Raw genomic sequence first — 12,170 nt, forward strand, 5'->3', positions numbered from 1 at the left:
AATATCTATAATCATCATTACATGCACATTTCCTTTGGCAGATTGATATTACAAGATGCAGAAGACTCTTCATCATTTGCTTGTTAAAAGTTATGCTCATGACTGAAAATATGAGGAGGTTGTAACACAGATTGCAAGTGTCAGTTCAACTTCCCTAACAGTTTTATTTTACTATTTTATGGATAAATATAACATACATGTATTAACCTAACCTTTGCATCATTATTACATGAAAAATACACATTTAATGGTTTTACAATTCAACTTTCTATTTGTACCATTTGAAAGACAGTCATTATGCACATAAATATTAGTTTCATTCATTTTTTGCTGATGAAACAAAGGTTTAAAGTTATGAATCGGACCTAAATTTATTTTCACATCCTGATTTTTTGGGCTTCCCTAAAATTTCAGACCTTATGGTTGATAGAACTGTGTCATAAAATGGATTTATATGGGCAGATTGTAAATTAATGTGATTGCCTGGTCACAACTGTTCAGTATTGTAAATTTGTTTTGATATGCTATTGTAAATCACCACAGTTTTTTTGTTTTTAGTTTTAGTTTTACAAAAGCACAAGATAAGAAATTTAATTCCCTTGTACACATCTAATAAAATTCAACATGCCACATTAACATTAAAGAAATTCCTATATTACTAAGCAACAATAGTACATGTATATTGTTTAACTGTTTATACGAGAGCTGTTCAAAAAATATGCGGACTGTTTGAATTGCGCGGCTCCAGTTGGTTCCAGGGGAATCCGCTTGGTGTCGCTAGGTTCGCACAGATCAGCTGATTACGACACCATTTCCCAATTGCAGATATCTTCATTTGTGTATCAGCTACGCGGTTTTAAGTGAAGTGCGATTTTTTCGTTTGGAGGATTTCAGAATTAATGACCTGAAGGAGCAACGACTTGCTGTGAAATTTTGTGTTAAACTTGGAAAATCTGCAACTGAAACTTTTGCTATGCTTAACACGGCTTACGGTGATGTTGCTATGAAGCGTACGGCATGTTTCAAGTAGCATGAACGTTTTAAGGATGGTCGACAGTCCACTGAAGATGATGAGCGTCCTGGACGTCCTTCCACGTCAACAAAATCAACACCCTGGTGCGGGCAAATCAACGTCCGACTGTCAGGGAGCTTGCTGAAGAGTGTGGGATATCAGTTGGATCTTGTTACGAGATTTTGACCGAAAAATTGAAGATGCACCACGTTGCTGCGAAATTTGCGCCTCAGAACTCGTGCATTTTTGGCCAAACACTCGATCACTGTTCTTCCCCACCCCCCCTACTCACCTGACCTTGCTCCTTGCGATTTCTTCTTGTTCCCCAAACTCAAAAGACCCTTGAAAGGAAGAAGATTTGAGATGATTCCCGAGATTAAGGCAAATGCGACGAAGGAGCTGTAGGACATTACAAAAGAAGCGTACCAGGACTGTTTCAACGAGTGGAAACACCGTTGAGATAAGTGTGTGCATTGGGGAGAAGAGTACTTTGAATGGGTCCCAGACCTGTAACTTCTAAATACAGTACATTTTGTTTTATGACGTCTGTCCGTATATTTTTTGAACAGACCTCGTATTCAACACATTCTTGAAATATTTATCATAATATTAAGGTACAGTATTGAAGAGTGATATCTAACATTTTTAAGCAAGATCTCATATTTTATTAATTCCTCATTTTGCATATTTCTAGGCTTTAATACTTTTAGATTTTGAGCTAATGTCACAAATGCTAGTTACTGCCATTTAGAAAAATGCTGGCAGCTTTGTTCATGGTTTTAACAATATCATGTGAGAAAGAGTTATGTATAAAAAAAAGTAATGGTTCTCAAGATATGGTCAAAGAACAAAAGAGCATCAGATGACTTACTGTATTGTACCACTACACTAATATACTAGAATCAAATGTGTGAACATTTCCAATCACCCATTCTGAGCTTAAGCAAAAACCCTAGTACAAAAGTCTTTCATTTAGTATAATAAAAGTTCAAAATAAATTTACTGTGACTTTCATGATATTTCAAAAAGGTGAAATAAAAACTTGTAAAATAAGATCATTTTAAACATTTATAAGCCATTATAATTATATAATGTTTTTATAAAAAAGTATTCAACAAGCTTATTCTGAATGTTATTTCGTGAATATAATTTTGTCTTGAGACTTGACTAATTTTCAAAGCTCTGTATTGTGGTACACATACACACTGATTATTTTCAAATATTCTTTACACACAAAGAGCATTTAGTTCTTTCCCACCTACAATTCCATCATATGGTATTAATACCAAAAAAGTTAAATAACCACAGAAATGGTTTTAACATGTTACTACAAAAATAAATACCGTGGAATAAAGATGGAATATTGGTATAAGCCATTTTCTAACTTGGTTTTTAATAGCAAATATATTAAATATTCAACATACCTTACATGTAATATCAAATTTCCATGAACTGTGAGTATCTTTTGAAGTGACCATCATGTCTAGACTAGGTTTGACCTCAACATTAACACCATTTACATTTTCTGTCATCACCAAGTCAGGATTGGTAGCATTAAACCATTTCTCTAACAACTGTTCAGAATAGAGGCTTCCATGCAGGTTACAGTCCTTAGCTTTCTGCATTTTCATCTGCCGATAGTTATATCTTTCTTTCCACTCAGCCAGCTCTTCTTCTCCATGGGCATCACAGCACTGGGCACCAAGTCGGCATTGTCCACCAGCTTGGTGACTTTATAAACATAAATCAACCTTCTTTTCCTAAAACTTCACTTTTCACCATGTACTTTCTTGTGAACAGAGATTATTTAATACAAAATCTATAAGCAAATTTAGAAAACTTGACCTAAATCACAGCAAATGTGGCTAAAATTTTGGTAAAAAACAACAAGAATGATAAGTTTCTGCTCCTGTGAGGTAATGACCCTATAAGAATTTTGATGATGCTGAATTTTACCTAATACAGTGCAGCTTCTCAGCATTGAAATGTTCATTTGGGGTGAGGGAGAAGCTAAAGTTGATATAATCAGGTATTCAATTACAGGCTGGAATCAGTTTTAAGACAAAGTAAAACCACTGCTGCAAAAGAAAATCAATACCTTAGTTAATCTTTATTAAAATCATTCACTGATATTAAGTCATGTGACTCAAAGCCCAAATAATTAGTAATTCAATCAATTCTTGAAAATGAACATTTAGTAAATGTGGTGCTATATATTTACTGCTTATGACAGTTCACTTTAACAAAAAAGTATGACTGCAATGGAGAACAAAGGATGACTGGTACAGATATTGCATACTTAAAGTCAGTACTGATAATGTGCCAAGTTATTTTTAACTGAAAATCACTCCTTTCAGTCAGTTCCTTCTCCTTGAAGTTAGAAATGTCAATTTATTACAGTGGGATGAATATTATCACTCATTAGGCTAAAATCAAGGTTATTTGAATATTGTAAACAGAGATTATTTAATACAAAAACTGTCATATCACCAGTCACACTGCTGAGTAAACCAGCATCAAGTAGCACAAAGGATCACATGATGTTGTCATTACCAAATTTGTTGCATTAATGGTACTATTCTGCAGGATGTAGGAGTACATAGATATCACGAACAATTTAATGTTTTGAAGAGTTTCAGCAATTAAGAGAAATTCTGATTCATAATCTTTTCAAGTTAATTTATTTTAAACCATTTAATTACTAAAATGTGTACATTAAGTACCTAATTCAATGCCATTTCATTAAAGTTTTCCAATATAATGAAAATCCTTTACTTGCCCTTCATACATGTTCTGCAGATAATAAAATTTTACATTTCTTAAATTAAAATTAATATGAAGGAAGTATTTATCTCTGAAATACTGAAAACCTTCTTATTGAATTTAAACAATTAACAAAACATGAGATTCAAAATTTCCAATGTTCTTTATGCATTGTAGAACATGCACCAACTAAATTCTCCATTAACCCACAGAAGAAATGAATTACTGCACAAGTTTTACATAAACATTACTTCTTCATCATAATTTAGATTTTACTGAATGTTGCAGCCATAATGAAAATTTAGTCAAGGAAGGTACTTCAGAAGTAAGTGATTGTTTGAAATCTATTTAAATTTTAAAATCAAAATTCAACTCAGTTAATCTTGCCTTTGAAATGTTGAAAGTCAGAATTTTCACATTATAAAGGAGGTAGAAACCAATGAACATAAAATAAATCAAAAATATAAACTACAACTTTACAGGTCAGCAAGATAATAATCTTGACTACAAGAAATATGCTGCTAAGCCAAATCAGAGCCAAAACAAGAACTGGATTCAAGGAAGAATGAGTAAATAAGATCAACCTTAAAAAAAAAAAAAAAAGACTTAAAGGGAATTCAAAAAGATGACATCCTTCTTAGCACAGTATCTTTCTGCCCATAACATCCTATAATTCACACAAGAAAGATTGGGTATGTGAGAGATGATAGTGTATTGAGCTTGTGAATCTAATAATAGGATACAGGTGGTAGCATAAACAGGTAAGAGGAGTACTCTTTCGTGTTCCTGAAGTGGAAGATTCTTGGGAAAGCAAACCAGGGAATCAGTCACTTTTTATGAAAGGATGTACTTCAGAGCCAGCAGGCCTTCATCTGGATTGAAAATGGTAAGATTTATGAGTGCTCAGGAAGAACCAAAGAAAGACACAAGCAGTTTCCAAAACATGCGCTAAACAGTGCATGTGAGAATATTAAAACATAATAAATACAAATAAGAACATAGATGATCACTATCCTAGATGGAACTGAGACTACTATTAATAATAGTAGTCACACTTCTCATATCTTTAATACTACATAAGGATATACATAAAAAGTGGAAGAAAACAAAAGTACCAAGTACCTTCCAAAGAACCATCAGCCACCAGATGATACATTTCTTCTACTTCTAAAGATCAACATCCTTTCACAGAAGTCTTGCATAAATAATAGAATTTATTTTTTGTATCTTGGACAAATCAAAAAGCATGCTCATAGCATGTAAGAATCCATACATAAGGAATCTCAAATGGAGAGACCATTGCCATTTTTAATTAATTTATATAATCAAATAGTTTCTTAACCACAAATGCTCCCTAGATTTGTGAATGGGAGTGAGTGTTGAGCAATGCAGAAATACTTGGTGTGCCCAGGCTGCCAGAATATTGACACACACACACACACACATTTGAAGTGGTCAGACACATTGCGACAAACAATTTAAATCAGCTGCACAAACCGTTTTGTTAACCTAGATGAAGAAATATTCATGGAATAAGAATCATCATAAAGGTATAAACAACCAATGTCAATTCTCAAAAAAATATTCTGTTCTTGCAAGATAGGAACAAATACGTATGAGTACACATAAAAATGTTCACCAGAAAGTGAATAAGGGTCTGGCAGATTAAGTAATACAAAAATCTATGGTGGCTATCTACTGCAGCTCAAATCCCTGGTGGGAAGGCTCTGTCAGGATATAAATACACAGTCTTACTGAGAAAAACAAAAGTACAAGAAAAATAAATGACAAATATGTCTGAATGTCTCCACCTTGAAGCAATTAATAAAATAAAATGCACCTTAAAGGACAGATGTTAGAGTGGACAAGTTGCAAATAGTTCAAAAGAAGAACCAAAAAGTAATTTAATCAAGTCTATAACTTGACAATTAGTGGAATATGATAATCAATTAATTATTGTGCTTATTGATCAATTATATTCAACTAATAAATTATTATCAGCAGTTTTCAACAGTTGATGAAATCAAAAATAGTAATGATCAGAAACCCTAATTTTAATCATTTGTTTACTTTTGTAAGTCATAATACTAACCAATTAAAAAAAAGAAATTAATTGAACATAATAATGAGAAACCATATTGGCAATTATAACTGGGTTTTAGCAAACATTAATAATTGCTTAGGTCTATATGCTACTAGTTTATAAAAGTCTGAAATTGGTGTGTTTTTTATGCTCTTGTTTCTTGAAAGACTGCAATAAAACACTCATAATATTTCAGTGGCTAAAACTTTTTTTTTTTCCCAACCATGTTATTTCATGATGATACAAAAACTTAGAAAAGGTACATATGATGGTTAGCTCATACTGCCAACACCAATGATCCCATTAAATTGAAAATATATTTTTAGCAAGAAATAGCAACAGTTGTGTCATGTCTTCGTATACTGGTAATTGATCCTCACATTCTCCATAACTGTAACTGTCAAAAATGAATGCTGTTCAAATAATCGTACCAATCAAAGCAGCATAGAAGTGAATCTCAAAAAGAAAGTAATTAATATATTATAACAGAGAACCATAAGAAAGTAATAAGACAATAACTGAAGTCACTAATGTTACCTTAAGTAGACATCATAAAGTATCAGTCTTGTATGCAGATATTCAAGACAAAGGTTTTGAGTTAATTATCAGATATTTGCTAGAATTTTCAAAAGCTGAAATTCTATCTCTTGCTATCTTGTAACACATTTTTAAATAAGGATTAATTCATTATGAAATTAAATTGTTCAATACAAAAATTCAGTTAAGTCAACTAAATAAAATATGTTTTTAAAGCTCTCTTTAAAGATTAAAATTTTGTTAGGTAGTTAGCATGGTTTCACTAGACGAAAATCTTGCCTCAATAATCTTTTCACATTTTTTGTAGAGGTTACTTCTCATGTAGATGAGGATATAGGTGTGGATTTAGCATATTTAGATTTCAGAAGACATTTAACAAAGTGCCATGCACAAAGTTTGTTAAAAAAAGTTAACTCTGTAGGTGTTCAAGACAGGTTGGCTCTTTGGACAGAAAGATGTCTAGATGTAAGAAAACAGAGGGTTGTTATATATATGAAGTTCAGCCAATTTAGATGAATTTCATGAGTGAGGTACCTCAGAACTCAGTGTCAGAACCTCTGCTTTTTCTGACTTAATCATTTACATTTACTGATGAGACAACAACCAAAAAGTATCCATGATGATGATAATCATCAACCTAATCATCAACAATACCATCAGACTCAAAATGTATTTTTAGTTGAAAACTACAATAATAGTTTCAAGTGCACATTTCTTTATTATTATTATACTGATAAAGAACTTTACATTCTGTGTAACTGTTAAATTCCTATGTATTGTAACCTAGTCATAAAAAACACATATAAACTTGGTTGTTAAAATCAATTGCATCTGCTGATGACATTACAGTTTTGGTGTTGTTGGCTGTGAGAAAAACACTGCTGTTTTATTAAAGAAATTCAATATTTGGTGAAATGAGTAAATAAATGGCAGATTATTTTTAGTGATAATAAATACAAGGTTATGCAAGTGGGACATCATAACTTGAATTATGAGTATAATTTTGATGGGAATAACCTTAACAATGTTATGGAAGAAAAAGATCCTATTTTGTCCGTCTCATCAGTTGCTGAAGCCATCTAAGCAACGTGCCAATGGTAGTTCATGTAGAATTTTAAGTCGTATCTACAGAAATGTTGAATACAAGTCTAAAGAGATTGTAATGTATAGGTTACTGATTAGCTCACATTTGGAGTACTGTGTTTAGTCTTGGGCACTTTTATCTTAGAAAGGACAGTGAAATGGAAAGGGTTTAAAGGAGGAGAGCTACTCAGAGCATTCCATTCCACTTTGATTCCATACATTTACTAAGAAACTTTTAGTGAAAATATTTCATTAAAATTATAATTTTTCTGCCTATGAATGACTCTTAATAATTACTGAAAGCTTACAACATTTCAACACAAAATATATTAGAAGTTACAGTGTGGAAATTATAAAAGTCAATTTTTGGTCACAAACTCAGCCAATTCAACCAAGCCTGTAGTGAAAAAGTTAATAACTGAACACACAGTTAACATGTAAAAGAATTATTACAGCTGAAACTCACCCTTTATATACAGCTATTATCATTTAAATGTTAAAAAGTAAGATAATACTGTGTATACACACACACACACATTCTCTTCCTCTGGTGTTTTAAGAATCCTAAATCGAGGTGCCACCATGTAATTAATAAATACTGCAGTTAAAGGCATCTCATTATATATATGTATATTCATTCCATCCACAGTCACAGATGACACTTATATTGTTTCGTTTTTGTATACAGGAAAATTTAATAATGCACTCTGCTTATTGTATGTTTTTTTTACAATCAGTCTACAGTACTTAGGAATTTTAAAAACAAATTTGTAATGCTTGCATTACAATTTTAAACATACTTTAAATTCCTATGGATTAATCCATGATAACAATATATTTTACAGATGTGACATATTCATAGAATTTTCAGCTTTTATACACAAGTCAAAAGTAATTTGTTTTAAGAGTTGACTTCAATCCATTTAATCCTATATATTCATTTAGTGTTATACATGCATTGTTCAAAAGCATCAATTATTTTAGTACCATTTCATTGTTTTATTTATATTCAAGTACAATGTCAATACTGTTCTTAACAATGAATCAATACTATATTTCAACTTTTTATTTAACTGTGTCCCTTATAATACTCACATTTCACACAGTCTGTAACTAGGAGCACTAATTCCTCTCGGAGGAGTTCGGAATTTCCAGTCCCGCCCTTTATCAGACATGATTGTTATCTGATGTTCTTGACTTCTACAATGAAATTCTAGCTCTGTATCTGTGGTAAACCCAACATCACAGTAGGTACAAAAGAGATCAGCTTCATGCACTATATAAAATTAAAATAAAACAACAACAATTGCTTCCACAAAATCAAAAATTCACCACAGTTTGTCCATTACAAAGTAAGAAAATATGATGAAATACAAATAATTTAAAACTGAAGAGAGAAGATTTATTTCCCTCTGTATTTCCAGATTCATTAGAATGGTATTCTGGAATATTTACATAGATAATACATAGAAGACTTTTCAGATGAAACATAATGACTAAAATACAGTATTTAGAAGATTTTGAAAGCAATTATGGATTTTGATTTGAAAACAAGAGGGTAGATTATGCACATGGAATTTTGATGTATTACAATTCAGGAGATGAGTAAAATGTTAATTCAAATGAGGATACAACTTCACAAGAAACATGTTTTAAAGGTATTACAGTGACTGCAAACAATAAATATAGGGATCATATTGGTTTTAATAGTTTTTCAAACCCCAATATAAAATTTATGTTAACTACTAGGAATAAGAACAGTGCAAATATCAATTGTCTAGACTATCAGCTGCCATGAATTACATTATTAGCAAGAGTCATTGGGATCATCAATGTTTATTGGAAGATTGCAAACACAAGCTGAAGCTGTTGATGGGTCAATTGTTGTTTAAATGTCATAAATCACGGGATAATACAAGAAATTTTTAACAACTTAGATAATGATGAAGCTCTTACTGTGATGGATTACAAGATGAAGTTTGATCCAGTCTATTTTTTAGGAAAAATTATTAAACATTTTCAAAAATCATACGAGTTGGCATTGATGAATGGTTTATTCAATACCTCCTGAAGTTGCAGATGCTAATAATGAAAGTGAGACTACTTGTGACAGCATAAATGAAAAAGATATACAATTTTATTTTATAATCATGTGTTTAAGAGATTTGAAGTAGGATTGGATAGTTATCTCAATTTTCAAAGGAGCTTTCCTTGAACAAAAGTTAAATTTTCTTTTCTTTTTTCTTATATATATATAAAGGATGTATACATCTTATCAAGCAATGCAAAATGTTGTCAGAATGACGTGCTGTTATACAGAATGTATCTTGTATTCAAACCATTTGGAATAAAAAGAAATTTTCTATTCATAATGAAACACAAGATGGTAAATGGGTCATCAATGCACAGTTTCTCATGGCAATGCAAGAAATGATAGAAAACAGTAATGTTATTTGATCAAAGGAATTAGTCCATACTCTTAGAGCCATTGGCAAGTTAAAAAACAATAATGTACATTTATTTACACTAAACACAGATATTATAAATAGATTATTGATAAAACATGAAGTAACATTCAATCTTTTTCAAACAATTACCAGATAAACAGGTTCAGTCCCTAGGACTGACCTCAAAACCCATTTGTGTTTGTTGTAGTTTTCATACTATAACTTTTAAATTAGTAAGTGTATCTTCAAGAAATTTGCAGATTATTAGTAGACGTTATAAGGTTTTTGTATGCAAAATATTAGATTTTTCTTTAAGTTTAAGGTTTTTTGAGTAATGTTATTTTTGTGCTTTTTTTCTATTTTGCATGTTGACTATTGAAAATGCAAAGTAAATTCAAGTGTAAGATTAAAAATACTTATATTTATTAGAAAATTTTCAAAATTCACATGTGAAATCTATATTATGTTCACATAATTATCAAATACAATTTATTTGTTATTTTCTCTAAAAATCTCTTCACAGGTTCAATAGTTTGACTGATCTTAAAATCACCATAAAAAATTAGAAAATAGACACAAATTATGCTTTTTTTGTTCTAGAAGGACTATATGTTATAATATGAAAACAGAAATGTTTAGTATAAATAGCTTAAATCTTGTATATTTATTATTTCTATTATACTGACCTTCTAACCATGCCTGACTAACAATATAGAAGTTGCACTGATGTAATGCATGTGTACTCATGTTACTGTATCCAAGAATATAAAGCTGGCCTTTACAAAGTGACCTGTCTTGGTAGCAAGTTCAATTACTGGCAATTCTACTAACAGTACAAAATGTTACCCAATATGCCTATATGACAGATGTTATGAATTCTTGAAATCTTAACAAAACTTTTATCATACATTGTAGCTTGGTTTACTCTTAGGTATTTATAAAATATAACATTGTTAATTTTTTCACACAGATTGGAATTGTATTAAAACCATTGTGATGCTGATTTAGCAACATTTTTATCTTTCTTACAGGTCAGCTCAGTTAAATGTGTTGACATTATTTACATAGTGAAAATTAAGAAATTCCAATTTTACAAAGACCAGTAGTATTTGATGACCAAGTACTTTCAATTTGAATTTTTTAACAAATAAATTTACTTATATCATGAAATTCAGTAAGTTAATATTGTACAAAAAAAATGGTGTGGTAATAGTATTCACTACCAAATTACAGAACAAGCTTCAGTAGTATTCAAAACATGTACAGTTTGCATACTAACTTATTTAAAATGTAACGTTCATTTATTTGTATCACCCACTACTTAGTAATATTTAAGAAACATATTTACTGCAGTAGTAAGCTAAATGTTCAGATCTCTTAAAAGTATTCATGTGAATCCTTACAACAATTCAAGCTTGTACTAAACCTAATAAATTGAGTTAGAATGGTTAATTAAAAGGGATTTATAATAAAACAAGATATCAGATATATGCTTATTTACAAGTTTGTGAAATATTATTCTCTATCTTGTAGATAAATTTGATCAGTTTTCTTAAATCGTGCTATATTCCATATTTTCAATGCACCAGAAAAATATAAAATACACTCAGGATAACGTTAGAATGTTTTAAAACCGGTATGCTAAAAATTAAATTTCACATACTGTCTTCACATCAAATAAAGAAGCATGTTATATATAAAAGGTATTTGTACTTTAATTAGGTAAAATTTGATATGAGGTACTGTGAAAATAATTACAGTTATACATTTTTTATGTTAACAAAAAAGTTCAATTTTTTAATTTTAGACTTACGCAAACAAGGGAGTCTATTGATTTTTTTAAAAAATAAAAGCAAGTTCTAACAACCAAACTGACCATCTTGGTCACTTATGTCCTATGCACAACACCAAGTCAATCTACATATGTAATCATTACAGAAAATTAAACTCACAGTTTGTTTAATGCTTAATGAAACACATTAAAAGCAAGTTGTGGTTTACATTATCACAACAAATATCACCATTACACACTTTTTATGACTAATATATGGTCCCAAGGCTTAACAAAGGGCATAGTTAAAACATGTATACATGTAAACAATACGCTGATTTAGGTGATAACATTTATCAGCTGTTTTAAAAACAAGATAGATATATAGTGAAAATATATTTTGTTGAGCCTAAAAACTATCTGCCATAACATCTACTTAGAAGTAAGTGTGGAATAACTACATTTCTATATATT

General features: G+C 30.6%; 1 protein-coding gene across 11 annotated transcripts in view; it reads right to left on the reverse strand.

Moving 5' to 3' along the window:
• Positions 1 to 12,170, reverse strand: part of Helz (Helicase with zinc finger) — a 106,835-nt gene that overhangs the window by 61,461 nt on the left and 33,204 nt on the right. For all 11 annotated transcript variants that reach the window (XM_076474169.1, XM_076474160.1, XM_076474164.1 and 8 more), the window contains 2 exons: positions 8,574 to 8,754; positions 2,437 to 2,743 (listed from right to left, as the gene is read on the reverse strand). In XM_076474169.1, coding sequence (XP_076330284.1) covers positions 2,437 to 2,743; positions 8,574 to 8,754 — 488 coding nt within the window. The remainder of the gene's footprint in view (positions 1 to 2,436; positions 2,744 to 8,573; positions 8,755 to 12,170) is intronic.

This window comes from Tachypleus tridentatus, chromosome 13 (genome assembly GCF_004210375.1).
Source record: "Tachypleus tridentatus isolate NWPU-2018 chromosome 13, ASM421037v1, whole genome shotgun sequence".
Classification (NCBI taxonomy): Eukaryota; Metazoa; Arthropoda; class Merostomata; order Xiphosura; family Limulidae; genus Tachypleus; species Tachypleus tridentatus.